This window comes from Zea mays, chromosome 4 (assembly GCF_902167145.1).
Source record: "Zea mays cultivar B73 chromosome 4, Zm-B73-REFERENCE-NAM-5.0, whole genome shotgun sequence".
In the NCBI taxonomy this organism is placed as follows: domain Eukaryota; kingdom Viridiplantae; phylum Streptophyta; class Magnoliopsida; order Poales; family Poaceae; genus Zea; species Zea mays.
In genome coordinates, this window is record NC_050099.1 from 217,872,349 (window position 1) to 217,891,863 (window position 19,515).

The 19,515-nt window shown below is 47.8% G+C and overlaps 1 protein-coding gene across 1 annotated transcript; it reads right to left on the reverse strand.

Annotated features, from left to right (window-relative positions):
- Positions 1-6,095: 6,095 nt before the first annotated feature.
- On the reverse strand, positions 6,096-6,523 carry LOC118477012 (uncharacterized). Its single transcript, XM_035967525.1, has one exon. It carries the CDS (start codon positions 6,521-6,523, stop codon positions 6,287-6,289), a length of 237 nt encoding a protein of 78 aa, XP_035823418.1. The 3' UTR covers positions 6,096-6,286.
- Positions 6,524-19,515: the final 12,992 nt, after the last annotated feature.

Sequence of the window (19,515 nt, forward strand, 5' to 3'; positions counted from 1 at the left end):
TTACAAAGGTAGGGTTGTCGAGTACTCAGGAACCGAGTACCCGAAATAGGCCGGTGGCCTCTTTAAATATGGACCACTAGCCGACCAAACCTACGTCGAGCAACCATGCGAGGCGGAGCGACCGACCAAGTCCCTGCCGAGCAACTATGCGAGGTAGAGCCACAGGTCCCCGCCAAGCAACTCGGCGAGGTAGAGCAACCGACCAGGTCCCCACCAAGTAACGCTGCGAGGCGGAATGGCCGACCAACTCCTGATCGAGCAACTTGGCGAGGCGGAGGTCCCAATCCAGTACTGCTGACCCATGTCAAGTACAACAAGAAGCATCATCCACATGTCACATCTGGGCATACGTGTGGCACACCCAAGGCGCGTCGGGAAGTCCCTGTCGACACAAACGTACGCCCCCACGTACGGTCCAAATGTACCCGCGCTGCCTTGTTGGGCCAGTCAAACCCGGTCATGGGGGATCTCTGCCCTAGAGTCTCTACAGTGACTCGCATACCGCGAGGGACGCGACAATACACTGCACCGGTTGTATGGTGGAGGGTGACGCAAGGATCATGATGATAGGCAAGGTTGTGCCATGTGCACCCTCACCATGAGACTGGATAATGGGACCCGCCACACATGTCACACCCGAGTTTCGGGGGCACCAAGACCCGAGCGTGAACATAATCAAGCGTGTTGGAACCAAGTCTCACACATATGATGAATCATGGTACAGAAACGAATGCCACATCTTTACTATACAATAGGAGTTCTATACAAAATAAATAAATAATTACATCATAATGAGACAGCGATCTAGCAACCCAAAGTTGACTGGGAGACGACGGCCTAGACTTCTCACGAAATCATCACAGCATCCTCCATGTGCCTCATCCTGCGGTACTGAAAGGGAAATGTGCCCTTGGGCCATTTCTATAATGTTTTGGTGATTAAGTGTCCAACACATAGTGAATGAGATATTGTGTGCCAAACAAGCATAAAGGTGCAAATCATGTAATGAGGTACGTTTCTAGACTTAATACATTGTTTTGAGTACTAACATATTTTGTCTAAGTGCTAGAAACAGACAAAAGAAGAAAAGAAAAGAGATGCAAAAGACTTGGCTTGGTACAGCCAAATTACAGCTCGGCTTGGCACACTGGACTATCCGGCGGTGCACCGGACAGTGTCCAGTGCGCCAGGTCAGCCTCCGGTGAACAGGCCACTCTCGGGAAAAATCGGCGGCGTAGGGCTATAATTCACCGGACTGTCCGATGGTGCACCGGACTGTCAGGTGAGCCAACGGCCGCCAGCGCAACGGTCGGCCACGCAATCCGCGGGCGACGCGTGGCCCGCGCCAACGGTCGGCAGGGGGCACCGAACTGTCCGGTATGCACCGGACAGTGTCCGGTGCGCCAACTGCCACGGCGCTGCAACGGTCATCTGCACCAAATTAGGAAGGAGATTTGCACCGGATATGCTACAGTGACTGTCCAGTGGTGCACCAGACTGTCCAGTGCACCACCCGACAGAAGGAAATTTTGGCCTTCCTTGTCCTAGCATAGATAGGGCCGCTCGGCGTGAGTTGCAACATGACCCAATTTATGATCCACAAGAGTGTTAGGTAAAGTACACATCTTTAGTTTCGTGTGTGTACCTAATTAGCTGATTTCACAATGTCTATTACACATGCTTGTTTTGCATTTTATTACATGAATAGGAGGTCTTGTCTCAATATCGTGCGATGTTTGATGAAGCCGTGGCATGATATCAAGATGCACCGGAGCTGAACCAAGACAAAGACGCACCAGTACCGACCGATACAACCATTGAGAGGTCAAGGAAAAGGAAGTAGAGTGATCGGGAAAGAGGTGACATCGAACTAAACAAGTTTCCTGACAAAACATATAAAATCTCAGATGTGAGCCTGAAAGGTCACACCTTAGCTCTAGAAGAGGCACTCCCTAATTTCTGGAATGGACTTGGGTTCTTAGTTAGAGATAATCTTGACATCACAATCCGACATTGGAGAGATGTGTCAGTTGATGTCAAGAATCAAATATGGAATAAGCTATTAACGAGGTTCGTTCTGCCTCGGGGTTCAGAAGAACTCGTGAAGTACTACATGATGAAGCAGCTTGCAATCCATTTCCGAAACTAGAGATCTGAGATGAATAAAAAGTTTGCAAAGAAAGGCCTAGACGCGACAAAAAATATAAAATCTCAGTAGGTCACTGGGCGGTATTTCTAGAGCAGAGAAGCAGCCCTGATTTCATATCTCTATGCGAGGCAAATTCGGAACTCTCTAAGAAGAACAAGTACCACCACCATTTAGGCACAGGTGGTTACAAGCGTTAGATTTCTAAATGGAGACAAGAAGATGCCAAGAAGAAGGCCGCAGGGTTACCGACACTGTCCGAGCAACTTGGTGAAAGGATGACTAATGGGATCCGTGCTAGAAAACCAAGGGAAACTGAAGCTAGTGTATCTTTTGATGATCCAAATGTCGAAGAAGCGGCAAAAAACATATATGCAATGGCATCTAAGCAGAGCACAGTGGGAGAGAGACATCATAACGGCTGGTCTCGGTAACCCTGAGCATCCTCGTCGTGTATGAGGAATCTAGTCTAACGAACGATGGAAGGAAAGATTCAGACCACAGTGGGAAGGTCTGTACAAGAAACGTGATCGATACAAAGAAGAGTTGTCGAATTATTTTAACAAGGAGGCCAATAAAGAGTTCAAAGACCTGATGTCTCAAATGCTATCAAATCCTCCTCCAAAATTGATCCACATTCTCTACAGCCATCAAGGGATCCACGACCATCAAAGAAATCTAAATTCCCTATACCAAAATTGGTGTCCACGTTCGAGAAAAAGAAGAGTAAAGCTACAACTGCTGGCACAACTCAATTTATGAAAGGGATTGCACGGGACCTCACGTCACATACTATTGATTTGGCCGAGTACGAGGAGTCTGCAAAAAAGGCTGAGGCAATGGCCGCAAAGATAAAGATCCCAACTAAGGCAGATTATAAAAATGTGCCTAAATATTTGTGCTGGGAAATTGAAGAAGGTCCCAACTGGTAAAAGGATGCATGACTAGTACATGCGGGCATCATCAGTTGGCATTGACGCCATTAGTGTACATATACCAGACCATGCTTTTATTGGTTCGGACCAAAAGGCCTTTGTTGCATTTGAGGACATGTGGTTAATGATGAACCTTCAGAGACTCGACGTGCAACTTGTGACTGTGTTTGCACTGTAAGTGTCGCTCATACTTCCACATATATGTGTTATTATTAGTGAGTTGTATAAATTTTTAATATCTGACATGCACGTGTGACTTGTAGAATGCAACGTGATCAACATGAGATCCTTTACGGTACCAAGCCCAGTGCTAGTGCCGGTAAAAGGATTGGGCATCTCAACCCAATACTGATATGCGAGGAAAGCCACACTTTCAGAATCGGGAAATACAACGAAGAGTTAAAGGTAAAGACGGACGAAGAAGTTGAGGAGCGTCTAAAGATTATGAAGAAGAAGATTGAAACAAGTTTCGCCACCTACATAGCAAACACAATGATTCAATTTCAAGACAAGGAAGCCATAATGGCCCCGTACAACTTTAAGTAAGTGTGATTTTGCATAAATAAGATTAATAATTTCAATACACATGCATCAAAAATTTGCTTCGTACAGGGACCACTGGATATGCTTCCTCATTTATCCTAAGGTTGGAAAGGTGCTGGTGCTCGACTCCTTGAACTACGACCCTACGACCTATGCAAAATTCCTCAGTATCTTAGAGCTGTAAGCCTTTTCTATGCATGCATACTTATATCGATGACAATTTTAAAATAACATGGAGATTTTGTTTGAGATAACAGATCATTTAGGTAATATAAGTGGAAAGGTGGAAAGTACGACACGTCCAAAAAATGCTTGCCACTAGACATCCATCTTCACTAGCCAGTAAGTATGTGAATTTATGAATACATACCATACACAATGTCGCAACTAAATAACCAATCTCCCATTATGTAGTGCCACAAGCAACCATAAGGATCGATCCTATGTGGGTTCTATGCGTGCGAGTTCATGAGAATGAATGGACGATACATCACAAACCCTTGCAAGGTATTATTGGTAATAGTCATGTTTGTATTTATGTCATTAAAGATGCAAATGTGTTATCGAGTGTGAATAGATGATGTTTATAAACTTCCTTGACAGGAATTTCAAAAATAAAATCCAGAGAACTTGACCGAAGGTGCATTGTATGGCATAATTGAAGACCTATGCACATTCGTATTGAAAGAGGTCATTCTCGCTGAAGGGAAATGTCATGATGCTTGCAATACATTAGCTATGCCAGAGTTTAGAATACTAACAGAAGTTAGTAGACTATCTCTTAGACGAGATAGTTATTAGAGCATAGGTGAAAATTTTTGATGTATAGAATGTGTGAAGCATATATGGTTGTAAACATAAGACTTTGATGTATAGAATGTATGATAAAATGTAATTCCATGTTGCTTTCAATATGTGTGTGTGTGTAAATAAATATAAAAATCAGTTTTGTTTGAAAATTTAAAAAAAGTCGGGAAAACTTATACTGGCGAGAAATGTTAAGGAAACCGACAGTGAAAATAACATTTCCGCTCGCGGTTTTATTAAGCAAACCGCCCGTGAAATAACTTTTGCACTGGCGATTTCCACTCGCGGTTTTATTAAGCAAACCACAAGTGGAAATAACATTTCCACTAGCGGCTTTATTAAGCAAACCGCCTGGCGGCTTTATTAAGCAAACCGCTAGTGGAAATAAACTTCCACTGGCGGTTTACTTAATACATCCGCTAGTGGAAATGCTATTTTCACTAGCCGCTGCAAAACAACCGCCAGTGAAAACGCCGATTTCCACTAGCCCGTAGCACGAGTGGCACTGGAAAATGCTAGTGCAAATAGCTCTAAGACCGCCACTATAGAGCTTCTGTGTACTAGTGCAATCTGACCACTAAATATTTACTACAAGACTGATTTAAGCACCTACTAGCAAAAATACGTGCCTAACTACAAATAAGAAAGTAGTAGCATGTATATGTATCTCTAAATATATATAAACACGTCGACTATTTGGTTTACATTGCATCATCTCGGTGATAATAATATATGTATTATTATACACAAGGTGACAAATATTGATAGTCGTCAATGCTACTGTTGCATAGTGGTTATCTAATAAATACTGGTTTTGATATAATAAATCAATGTGTTTTGATATAATCCATTGTGTGACGTTGCTATACATGTGATTCTCATCCGATTTCATGTATAGTGGAACATCTGGTTTTGTCCTTAGAACCGGGTGTGACTGTTTAGCGATGGTACTTACAACCACCATCTTTATAGGTTGCTAAAGGTCTTTATTTACATCTGTAGGATGCTGAAGGTGCATTTAGCAACCAACATGAAGTAGGTCTTTTTCTGTTATTATTTGAGCACTGTGTGATGATGTCCAACTATATAATTGTTGTGTGACACGAACACGGTTCGCATTCGGTTTGCCTTCTAAAACCGGGTGTGATAGTACCGTCGTGTATTGATTTTTAACGCACATATGAATATTGTGCCTACTTTTTGCGTTTTGACATTGTGGTTTGGTAGCAACGGTGCATAATTATATATGAAGTATAGTTTTGGGAGGCTTTATCAAATCCTAACTTTCATGTGGTTTTTATGTAAATCTTGGTGAACTATATGGTATAAGCCCAAATAATACTCGTTATTAAAATTGGAATGCATCAAAGTGCCAAACATTGGACCGTAAGTAAGGAATTAGTCGTTACTATATATTGCATATGTACCTTGTCCATGTTTATTACTCGTGTGCTCGAAAGCGGTGGTCCATTGACGGGTGGATTGTATTGAAAATTGCGGCAACATTAATCGATGGAAGGAACGGTGGATACTACAAGTATTAGGAAGCATTGCCATAAGTGTGACATGTAGACCTTCAAGATTTCGCATAACATAATGGCCTTTAAAAAAGACTATAATATATAACCACATCTGTAGACAATCGATAATAAACACGAGACATATAATTATTTATTATTAAATATATTGATTAACACAATCACTGAAGTACAAGTAGAGCCATCACACACGTACATATTTTAAACCAGCCATGCAAGTAACTTTAGATATCACACTCGCTCGCATTATTGAAATCAAATTTGTGCGTAATCCATCAAGGCGTAATAAAATTGAAGGCTTGGCATTGTGGCACAATCTAGCCAATATATGGTGCTGGGTTAACCACAACAGCCTGACCATTGACGATGTCGTTGTAGATACAAACACGTACGGTACCATCTTGGAGTGGAGACGGGACCCCATCTGGAGGGAGTACTCGAACTTCGGTTATATTGGGATTATCTTGACGGATAATGTTAACCGCATCTACAACGGGGTAGCCAACCAGATCAGGCCATGTTTGGGTCGTTATACCAAGCTTGACGACCTCCATCAATCAATCAGATAGTGTCCTTCTGAAACTGTTATAATTGCCAACAAGCATCAATAATCAAGGAAAACTGACATAGTGTAAACAAACACATTATTTTAAAAACATAACGGCATCGATCATATATATGGCATGCTTGAGCATGTTGGTAAATACCTACGTACCTGCAAAGAAGAAACTAGTAGCCTGTATAAGGAGAGAATAGGAGATGGTAGGTGCTCTATGTATGTCTATGCATGTATATATATACACACGGTGACTATTTGGATTGCATGCATCCTCTCGGTGATAACAATGGATGTATTTTATGGACCCGTTCATATTGCTACCGATTTTAATACTCAGCTCGTCGATGATAACGGTGCATCCATTTTTCTTCTTTTACTTAGTAAACATCGTCGGCACATGTTGTGGTTAATTAACAGCATCATCTTCTCGATCTAATTGTGGATTGTGCTGCTCCTGCTTGTTATTAGCTGGCAGTACAGCCCTTTGTTTACACGGTACTAGCACAGTACGTACTTGGCTGGTACCAAAACGTTGGACGGAACCGAGTCACGCATGAAGGACGGAACAGTCAGCAGTCACCGCCATGGCATGCATGTCTGTTATCTGTAGCGCACGATGACATCAGAAGCGGAACCAACTTCTTTGCAAGGCAACGAACCAAAGGCACCATCTCCTATTTGTTTGGTTCAGTAATCAATAGCGTATTCCTTTTAGAGAGGCAGAAGAAAGGAGTGGAGGGATGAAGGCAACGAACCAATGAAGTCGCGTGGGCCGCGGGAACGAGATTGTAAATTTTCAACAGCTGTTCCGTTCGTGTAATCAACTGGTGAAAAATATTTGCACTAGATCCACTTGTGTAGTAGCCTATGCATATTTAAGTCTATTTTATGTTTTCTTTTTCTCCTTTTCCTTTTATTGTGCAATGTGACATGTTTTTTATGTATCGTTACATGAATTTTTGAAAGTTTAAGTACCTACTCAGGATTTTTGTAGACTCTCCGTCTTTCGGTACCATGTTATTATTCATTTGGCAATATTTGTAACACCATTTCTGCGAACACAATATTGACCTATCCCTTTTGGTTCGGGTTGATGATTAGTGATCGCCAACGGGTAGCACTCTAGAGTAGTCAGTGGACTAACTAGACTATGAGATTATGTATCTACAACCATGTCGGTCGCATTAGGGTGTGCAGGTGTGGAGCACAGGGGCGGTGGTCGACGACGAAGGTAAAAGTCATGTGGGTTCGTGCTGATGTACCGGGAGTGGTGAAAGACAGACGATGTGACTTGACTTAGGGACCAGAGTCGCTAGGTGACCAACCGTGGTGGCTGACACCTGGGTCACGCACTCGCGTTAGGACGTGGCGTAGCGGGCTGTGTTGCCGAGACAGTCTAGGACTAGCGGAACACATGTCCAATATGTGGGGGACGCGCATGCGGTGCGATACTCACGAAGGTTTGGTGGTTGAGCCTCAAAACGAACATGCGCTACAGATGGCCGGGTTTGCCGAGTGTCGGTCTGGCAACACTCGACAAAGTAGCTTCTTTGCCGAGTGCCAACGCCTGGCGCTCCGCAAAGTTAACGGTCGTCAGCTATAGACAACTGCTGACGGTCCTTTGACGCTAGCGTCGCTGTGTGTCGAGTGTTTGGCACTCGGCAAAGAGGTCTTTGCCGAGTGTATTCCTATGCCGAGCGTCCTACTCTCGGTAAACGTGGTCGTTACCAAGAGTAGGACTTTGCCGAGTGCAGCGCTCGGCAAAGAATTCTTTGCCGAGTGCCTGAAAAAATGTACTCAGCAAAGACTCGAGCACTCGACAAACAGCCGGGTTCCGGTAGTGCATTTAGATACGCTACTATAGAAAAGGTTTCTACCAACACTAGATTTACCACTGCATGCCTTTGTGAAAACTAAATATAAATAATTTCAACAACTATTTGCAGTAGCATACAATGATGGAAATCATTCTTATTTTAAGTCTGGGCCATTATATGATTGGTTGCGACAACATATTTTACGTCTTGGCGAGGGGTTAAGGATAACAAGGTGACCCCACAAGCCAGGGACCGAGCGTGAGGGTGTGCGTGAAGGCGGCTAACGAGGAAGTCCCACCTATCAGCAGTTACGAGAGGGTGAAATCGACGCCGCGCTGCTGCACCTAATGGGGTGGTCCCGCCTGTCAGTGATTAAAGAGAGCGGTTATGCTGGTATGCTGTGCTTCCTAGGCCGAAAGCCACTTGGCCAGCTTAGGGGCACTATTTTATCTTTAAAATTTATGAGAAAGAGATTTTGAGTTTAAAATTCAAATTCAAATGCAAATGACTTCATATAAATTTGAAACATTGTTAGAAATTCGTTTATGGCCATAGAAACATCTTGGCAAATTATGAAGACATATATTTTTATAAATAATTAATGCACAAAAATTAATTCCCCGTGTTCTCCTTAATTATTGGACAAGAGAGTCACATGTGATAAAAATTTCAAAATCCTTAAAATTCTTGATATCGGTTTGTATGATTACAATAAACTTTACACATAACAAAGGTAGGGTTGTCGAGTACTCAGGAACCGAGTACCCAAAATAGGCCGATGGACTCTTTAAATATGGCCCACTAGCCGACCAAACCTATGTCGAGCAACCATGCGAGGCGGAACGACCGACCAAGTCCCTGCTGAGCAACTATGCAAGGCAAAGCCACAGGTCCTCGCCAAGCAACTCGGCGAGGTAGAGCAACCGACCAGGTCCCCGCCCAGTAACGCTCCGAGGCGGATGTTGGGGCGAAGGCGAAGACGCTACCCTTCGCTCGATGCCTTCGCCAATCTCGCTGCACCAACGGAGACAAGACGACTGGCAGTCTCCACTCTTCATCCAATACGCTGCAAGACGAAGGCCTACGACGAGGTCGCTCTGTCTCGCGGCCTCATCCAACGCGAAGGCCCACGTAGAATTCGGCCCATTGTAATAGGCCCCGCGCGGCTGCTGCGTATTACGGGCCCGGTTTGTGAAGGCTTTTCTGTAATGACAGTTTGTAACCCTACTTTATGGGAATATTCCAGGGATGACCTAGGCGCCTGAATGCACATGCGTCCTTAATCCATGATGCTGGGCACTCAGGCACCTATAAATACCCCCGCAAAGTGCCCTTGAGAGGCTAGATTAATAGAGCAATTGCCTTCTTGAGCTAAAACCTGGTTCGCTTTACTTTCACTCCCCCGTTGGATCATCTTGCTCGGGAGAGCGAGTTCCAACATTTGGCGCCCACCGTTCGTGCTACGAAAAACCATCCGCGATGGCACCCAAGAGAGCTAGCTCGAAGGCAGCCCCATCCGTTGACGAAGCTGCGAAGGCAGCGCTGCTGGCTGAGAAAAAGGGCAAGGCCCTTGTCGACACCCCCCACCAAGAAGCCTGCGAAGACGACGCACTCAGCAAGAGGCAGCGCAATGAACAACCCACACCCGAAGGCAGTCTTCGCACCTGCAGCTCCAGAGGACAACCGCAACCTCCCCCAGGCTTCGCTCCACCAGAGGGCGCGGACGCCACCGAGGACGGCGAAGTCATCGGCGTCTCAGCAGAGGAACAACTACAGCTGCGTGCCTTGCGCATCAAGAACCGCAACCTGCAGAAGCAAAAAGAGATCCTCGAGGCCAAGCGCCAACGTGTGTCTGCGCAAGCCAAGGTGCGCCAGATGATACGCGACGAAGAGCAAAAGGCTCAGGAGCTTGAGCAGGAGATCGCGCTCATGCAGCGCGAAGGCCAACTCGGTCTGCAACACGGCCCACCCCTCCAACAGCGCGCGCAAATCGAAGACCTGTTCATCCCTCAGCACAGACACGCCATCCCGCACGCCGCAGCATTCCAAGGTGTCAACTACCTTGACGAGCGGAGTCCCCTGGCGCCCCACCTGCAAGTGTCACCATGGCTCGCCAACTTCAGGGCAGGGACCTATCCCAAGTACAACGGCAGCACTGACCCAACACAGTATATCATGAGCTATCAGGTCGTCGTTGCATCATCCGGAGGGGACGACGCCACGATGGACAAGTCATTCATCATCGCCCTCGAAGGCCCGGCCCTCACCTGGTACAACAGGTTGCCCCCGTTGTCCATCGACTCCTGGAGAAGTCTTCGGGACAAATTCCTGCTCAACTTCCAAGGGTACCGCCCAGACACCGACGCCTTGGCTGAACTTTCACTCTGCAAGCAGCTGGAAAGGGAAACTCTGCGGGAGTACTACCGCAAGTTTCTAACTCTCAAGTCACAACTGCATTCGGTTGATGACAAAATCGCCATTCATTACGCCATCAGTGGCCTTCGGGTTGGTGTCCTTTACAGCCACTGCATCAGAGATCCACCCTGGAATCTCCAGGAGATGTATCAGCTATTCAAAAAATACGCCAAATCTGAAGAGCTCCACCAGTGCAAAGTCGAGTCTCAGAGGAAACCTAAAGACCCTCCGTAGTCCGGCCATACGTGGACAAGGCCTTCGCAGACAGACTTTGGTCGGGACAGCCACAGTATCCCCCCAGGGCCACGGAAACGGAACTCGTGGTCAGGGCCGGGGACGTGCGCAGCAGCCGCGCAGATTTTACTGCTTGTTCCACGGCGAAGACTGCGCGCACCCTACAAGAGACTGCCCAGAGACGAAGGCCACTAGAGACAGGATGGCACGGGCACAACCAGCCGACAACCCTAGAGTTGTCGCGCACACATATCAACAACCCCCTCAGCCATACAACCACGGCCCCGCTTCGCATCCACCGCACCACGCATACCAACACCGCCATGAGGTAGAAATCGTACCTCCCCCACCCCCACCTCCACATCTGCAACAGCAAAACATCCACCACCACCAGCCCGAAGCCCCGAAGCAAGAAGACTTCGCCGATCAGCCGTTTTGTGGAGTCATTCACATGATCACTGGGGGGTCCAGCGTCGACTTCGACACGAAGCGACAGAAGAGGGACCACTACCGCAGCATCAACCACATCGCCGTCACTGGTCCAGTCGTGCAGACAAAGTGGTCCCATGTGCCATTGACCTTCGACGCCCGAGACGTCGACCTGCGCAGCGCACCCCACATCGATGCCATGGTTATCAACTGCAGCGTGGCAGGCTGGGACCCGCACAAAGTCTTAGTCGACAATGGCAGCCAGGCGGATATCATTTTCCTCCATGCCTTCGACCGCATGGGCATCAGCCACAACTTGCTTAAGCCTTCGGACAACCCACTGTATGGCTTCGGCGGCAAGGGCACCTTTCCTGTCGGCAAAATAGAGTTACCCCTCTCCTTCGGTGTAGCACCCAATGCACGAAGCGAGCAAGTCACATTCTACATCGTCGACATGGTGTACCCATACAATGCCATAATGGGTCGGGGCTCCATCAACAAGTTTGAGGCAGCCATTCACGGACTTTACCTGTGCATGAAGATCCCAGGTCCGCAAGGCGCGATCACAGTCTATGGCAACCAGCAGGCCGCGCGCAACATAGAAAGAGACTTCGTTCCTCGGCAAAGGAACGTACACTGCCTCACGGCCCAGCGCGAGGTCCCCGAGTCTGCCAGCCCAACCGCTAAAGAACATGACAAGGCACAGCTGCAGAGCAACGATGGGACCAAGACTGTTCCCCTCGACCAGGCAACGCCCAAGCAAACGGTCACCATCAGCGAAGACCTCACTTCGCATGACGAGGAGAGACTCCTCTGCTGTCTGTCCAAAAATAAAGACGTCTTCGCCTGGTCCGCCCTTGACCTGGTCGAAGTCAGTCACTCCATCATCGAGCACAGCTTGGGAATCGACCCTTCGGTGAGGCCGAAGAAACAGCGGCTGCTATCACACCCGGTTTTGGAAGGCAAACCGAATGCGAACCATGTACGTGCCAGGATCAGCAATTCACGTACACAGCAGTTACATAACCGGACATCATCACACAGTGCTCGAATAATAACATAAAAGAAAGTAATAGTCGATTACATCATGATGTCCGAGACATCCACATAGTCTTTAACAATAATCAAAGTGCGAAAACGAAACATAGATACACGCGGCCTCCACAGGTAGCCGACTGGGGGGTTGCCGCTAACCCACGCCTAAAACTTGTCGTAATCTTGGAACTCCTGGAAGTCTTCCTCCACGGCTTCATCTTCTCCTGAGCAGTGGCTGCAATGCGGACAACCTGGGGGGGCTTGGTGTGTAGAGCAAGGGTGAGTACATATCAACATACTCAGCAAGTATCCTGTCTGGCTGTACTGGACTAGCTTTATGTGGGGATAAGTCAAGCAGTTGCTTTTAGTTGGTCAAATTATTATTACTAGTAGAGAAAGCCAAGTTTTAGAGTTAACCCACGTTATTAACCCAAACGTACTCCTTTCCAAACGGAAAGAGTACCACTTACCATTACCAGAGTCAAACCCAAGAACCATCAACCTCGTTGCCACCTGTAATCCGACCATCTCTGATCAAGTACCACTAATCACTGGAGCTCCCTTGGCCGCTCATAACCACGAGCACGGCTGATATATCAGTTTCAAACACTCTGCAGAGGTTGTGCACTTTACCCACAAGCCATGATTCCCTTTCTGCCTGGAGATCATGACTCTCCATTGATCACTACCAAGGTGACCCATCAGGGTTTCACTACGTAGCCTTTACAAAGATTCCCCAGGGCTGTAGCCACCCATTAGGTTTCCTAAATGCACCGCACTCCTCGCCAAGGGGCGAACCCAAGCTTGGCAGAGCGAGCCGCATACACCGAGCCCCATTAACGGCACGACGGCGAAGCGAACTACACCACAGTTCCTCTAATTATTCAGCTAAGGGCATCCCATTCTACCCTCATGGTTGCACTGTTTTCCCGGGCGGTCATCCAACGAACAGGTCCTTACGGAGAGGCACTCGAGAAACCGCTCGAGTCCCCTTAAATACCACAAGTATATCATCATAATAAAAGGGAAAACAACGTATCATAAATAGATCTCATCATGTTCATTGATTAATGTAAAGCACTAGCATGAAGCTAAACCAAAATAACCCCACCCGAATAGGTAAGCAAGGACATGATAACAAAAAGCTAGTCAATTCTTAGGTATGAACTGTGTAAATGCGGAAGGTGAATTATAAAATATATAGGACATAGATGGGTCAAGGGACACTTGCCTTCACCAAACAGATGCTTAGGTTCTTCAGCCTCATAGAACTCGAAGAGTTTGATCTCTTGGTCGCTGAAGCTTGACCGTCGATTCCTCGAAGCTCAGAAATAGATCGCAGTCTATTCGCGACGCGCAACGAATACAAACAGGCACAAACAAACATATACTTGCATAAGAACATTACACCATCCAAGATAAAATATTATCAAAACGAGCAATAAAAAATAGAGAGCGCTTCTACGGTTACACGAGGATAAGAAACGCGATCATCGAAGCTATGGTCGAGAAATTATAACGTTTACGCTACGCAAGTAATAGACATGACTTTTAATTCTATATTATAAAATATAAATTATAACTGCTATGTAGTTTTGATTAAATCTGCTACACTAACATCTGTCAAATAAATAAGTAATATAATTAGCACGAGAGGTTCTAAGCGAAGTAAGTTTACGATGCGCGAAACAGCATGCCAGCTTGCGAACGACACGCGCGACATAACACGCTGATGACACACAAAGCAATGCGCGCGACGAGCGCGAACGACGCGCGAACCAGCACGCAACATCGTACGGAACAGCATGCGGACAGCGCGACGACGTGCGCCACACCCGATAATCGCTAACAAATAACATTTTTATAATACACAAGTATTAAATGAAAAGCATTTGAGTTGGTATTAATCGAATTAACATTTATATTTATAAAAGCGTGAGTTAAAAACTATAAACTAGTTTTAATTAGAAGGTCGTCTTTGAATAACTATAGAATACCGAAATTATAGATAATTAGTTAACCAATTAAACTTGCGACATAACTAGATAACATTACTACTACAAAATCGGCATTTAAAACTATACCTTTATTTTAATTAGAATGTCATTCAAAAAAACCTCGGATTAACTACCTAATTAACGAAAACATGTGTTGCGACCAAATAATATTACTAACCCATAGTCGATGTTATTACGAAGTCACTACGACTGAAACGAGTTGAGACGGACTCGCAACGCAACATATATATTGATTAACTAGCGTTTTCTCGGATCTAAAATATATGGCGCGATTCTTTTGATCGAAAATGTGCCACACGATGGACCACATGGAGAGCAGCCATAGAAGATCCTTTGTAACAAATATCCTATAGGAAAAAGCCACCTAGGATAGCTACGTGAGTGGGGTATATACGTTTTCCTCTCTGGTCGCACGAAGCAAGAGGGTGGGGAGGAGAATACGCCATGCAAGTGGGACCCAGGAGATTTTTAATGCATGCAGCCATGCAGGCGGTTTCTTCTCTTGGCAGTTGGCACTCGCACTTGACTCAGGCAGTTTTTTCTTCCATGCAAAAAGTAGCTACACCGGCTGGGACTTCGGGCAACGGCGGCTAGGGGCGCTCGACGGTGGCCACCACTAGCCGGGGCTAGGCGCCGCACGCGCTGGGGCTAAGGGCCTCAGAGCCGCGCCCCGTCGTGCGTCGGCAGGGGCCATGGGAGAGGCCCAGGACGAGCTCGCCGGGGCCCTTAGGCTCGCCGAGCAGGGCGGGCGCGGGCTGTGCGGTGGCGGCGCGAGGACGCATACGTCCGGCAACAGCGTGGCACGAGGCGAGGCGCGCACGCAGGAGCACGGCCAGACAACACGACACCGAAAAAACGGAAACGAAGAACAGAGAAGGGAGAGATCTCACCGGAGATGAATGGCTTGCCGGAGAAGTAGGGCTCGTCGGCGTCGACGTCAGCTAGGCTTCGCCGGAGCAGTGAGCAGCGGGAGCGCTCGGGTGGGGGTTGCACGCAGGGCTGGGCGCGGCACGAGCCATTCCCAGGAACGCGTGGTTGTGGACGGTTTGCTGGTGGCCAGGGCAGCGTATCAACTCGTCAGACTGGCGACGCGAGGTGGCGACGCATGCGAGCGGCACGGATGCAGGGACGCAGGTTGGTGGATGCGATGTAGGGCTTGGGCATAGCGTTGCACGCAGGGAGGGGCGGCTGCACGGCAGAGGCGGCCATGGCCGCCGGCGTGTGGGGTAGACGAGGCGGAGACGCGCAGTGGGGGGTAGACGTCGGGGCTAGGGATGCTCGGCCAGGGAGCAGTGTTGTTCGCCGATTGCTAGATGAACAACTGCATGCGCATTTTGAGAAAACGTTCTAGTAGGAACACGACGCGCCTAGATTCACGCTGCATGCAAAGACGTCGTTTACTGCTAGCGAGAAAAATGCGGTCTCTGATCACCGCTGCACCGCATGTAAATAAAACCAATACAAAAAAACAAAGAAAAAAATATAATTCTTCCTTCATGCAACTTACGTGGGGAAAGCAAAATAGATTTAGGAATTCTTTTTTTGTTGGGAGTTAAAGCCAAAGTAAATTAATTAGAAATTAAGGCACTCAAAGAACACAAATAAAACATTTAGATTTCATAAAATATTTTTGGGTGTCTCAAACAAATGTATTTTGATCTTCGGAAAAGGAGAAAATACTCAGAAAATAAATATGACAATTTACCGAAGACTTCTACAGGGTATATTAACATGTTTCAAACACCATTTGCACTTAGAAACACTGTGCAACAACATGAATTAAACAATCAAAGCTTCTCTAGGGTTTCACTTTACTAGGCTTATGGTTATATATAAAACAAAATAATTCCTCACTCTTTGGGCCAAAGAAAAGAAAAGCATGGAAAAGAGAGGGTAACACCTGAATTTAGTGGATATTAGAAAAGAAATTTTATACCCCCAAATTCAGGGTGTTACAGCTGCGCAAGATGTCTGATGAGAAGACTGAAGCCGCCAAGGCCGAGGTACATCGCCTGCTTGAGGCCAAATTAGTGATGGTGCAGACGAAGAGCGGCAAATGGCGGATGTGCATTGATTTCACCAGTCTCAACAAGGCCTGCCCCAAGGACAACTTCCCGCTGCCTCGGATCAACAAAAATCGTCGATAGTGCGGCTAGGTGCGAAGTCATGTCCCTCCTTGATTGCTTCTCCGGATACCATCAAATATATATGAAGGAGGAAGACAAGGCAAGCACCAGTTTCATAACACCTTTCGGCACATATTGCTTCATCAGAATGCCGGAGGGACTTAAGAACGTCGGGTCCACATTCTCTCGGCTCACCAAAACGGTGCTCGAGAGCCAAGTCGGCAGAAACATATTTACATATGTGGACGACATCGTCGTCGCCAGCAGAAGCAAGGAAGACCATCTGGCTGACCTCGCCGAAACGTTAGCGAACATGCGGGACGCACGACTTCGCTTAAACCCTGAAAAGTGCGTCTTCGGCGTTCGCCAGGGGAAAATATTGGGCTACCTGGTGTCGCACCGCGGGATCGAAGCCAATCCGACCAAAATCCAGGCCATCATCAACATGATGCCCCCGCAGTCAGCCAGAGACGTCCAACGACTGACAGGCAGACTGGCCGCCCTCAACAGATTCATCTCCAAATCCGCAGAGCGAAGCCTTCCTTTCCTCAAAACACTCCGCGACGCAAAGGACTTCGCATGGGGACCAGAGCAGGCGGTGGCCTTCGCTTCATTAAAGCAGTACCTGTCAGAGTTGGCGATTCTTACAAGCCCCAACCCCTCGCTACCCCTATTGCTCTACATCGCAGCTTCGCCGCATGCGGTCAGCGCAGCACTGGTTCAAGAGCAGGACAGAGAGGGCACGATCAAGCAATGTCCAGTTTATTACGTCTCCGAAGTACTCACGGCATCAAAATGCAATATGACGGAACTGGAAAAAATCGCCTACGCAGTTGTTATGGCTTCGCGCAAATTGCGCCATTATTTTGAAGCGTTCAAGGTCCGGGTCACCTCAAATAGGGGACTCAGCGAATTGTTTAGACACCCGGAGGCATCAGTACGGATTGCCAAATGGGCAGCCAAACTCTCCGGCTACCATATCACATTCGAGCCCAGGACAGCCATCAAGTCACAAGTCCTGGCAGACTTCATCGTCGACTAGACTGGGCCAATAACGCAGCCAGACCCGTCCGCAGAGAAGGTGTGGACAATCCATTGCGACGGCGCATGGTGCCATGCGGGGTAGGCGCCGCTGCAGTCATTACTTCACCCATAGGGGTCAAGCACAGATACGCAGCACGCCTCAGCTTTGCTTTGGAGTCTGACAGATGCACCAACAATATAGCATAATACGAAGCTGCCATACTCAGCCTTCGCAAGCTAAGGGCACTTGGTGTCAGCACCTGCATCATCAGAACAGACTCCAAGGTAGTCGTCGGCCAAGTCGAGAAAGACTACGCAGCGAAGGACCCCACACTTATGCAGTACCTCGCGGCTATCCGCAGTCTCGAAAGACAATTCAAAGGTTTTACCTTGCAGCATGTGGACCGAGCCAAGAATGAGGAGACCGACGCATTGGCCAAGGCAGCCGCCAGAGGTGAGGCCCTGCCCTCCGACGTATTCTGCCATGTCATCGACACGCCAGCCGTCCGCAGCCCAGAGGGGCTCCAAATAACCAATGACAGCGAGGGCCACCGCATAGTCAACCTCATCATGACCGAAGACTGGCGGGCACCAATAACCCTGTTCCTGCAGGGGTACTATCATCCAACCGACATCAATGAGGCCAAGCGCCTCAAACATCGAAGCCGGGACTTCGCACTAATCGAAGGTCAGCTTTACAAGAAGGGGGTCAGTCAACCCATGCTTAAATGTGTCACCGAGACCGAAGGCGTCCAAATCCTCTGCGAAGTCCACAGTGGGACTTGCGGCTCTCACGCAGGGCCTAGGGCCCTAGCCGCAAAGGTGATCCGTCAAGGTTTCTACTGGCCCGCCATGATCTGCGCCGCAAATCGGGTCACAAGGTCCTGCGAAGCCTGCCAGAAGTTTTCTCCACGCTCGGGAAGCCCTTCGCAATTCACAAAGCTAATCGCCCACACGTGGCCTCTTCAGCGCTGGAGCCTGGACATTGTCGGGCCCCTACCCACGGCCCAAGGGAACCTCAAGTTCACCTTCGTCGCCGTCGAGTATTTTACCAAATGGATCAAGGTGAGGGCTGTATCCACGATAACATCCAAGACTGCGCAGAAATTCTTCTGGCAAAACATTGTTTGCCGCTTCGGAGTACTGTCTGAGCTCACAATTGACAATGCCAAGCAATTTGACAGCCAAGACTTCAAGGATTTCTGCTTCTCCATTGGCACCAAGCTTGCCTTCGCCTCAGTGTATCACCCGCAATCCAACGGAGTCGTGGAACGCGCCAATGGTAAAATTTTCACTGCCGTCAAGAAAATGCTCCTCGACGACAAGAAAGGCAAGTGGGCCGACCTGTTACCTGAAGCGATCTGGGCGCTGAACACGACTGAGTGCAGGGCAACTGGGTTCACCCCTTTCTGCCTTCTATATGGATTGGAGGCCATGACCCCGCAAGAAATAAAACATGGGTCACCACGGACAGTCACGTCAGCCGTCCCCGACGTAGACGAGCCTACTTCAAAGGACCTCATCGATGGAGACCGTGTCTTCGCCCTACATGCTCTAAAAAATACCAAGCTCAAACAAAAGCATGACGCGACCACACAATCATCCCGAGGGAATTCAGCGAAGGAGACCTCGTACTCGTCCGGACAGCTCGGACAGAGTCCCAGGGCAAGCTAGAGCCAAAGTGGGAGGGCCCTTTCATCGTCAAGACGAAGGCGTCCCCCAGCGCGTACAGGCTAACAACGCCATCCGGCGAAGACTTAGAGCATTCTTGGAACATTGACAATCTCTGCAAATTTTTTGTTTGACTCCTCAGGGCCAGCTCGCCCTTGTAATTCACAAAACAGCTTCATTCCGGCCCGCACTCTTTTCCTCCCGGGGGTGAGGTTTTTA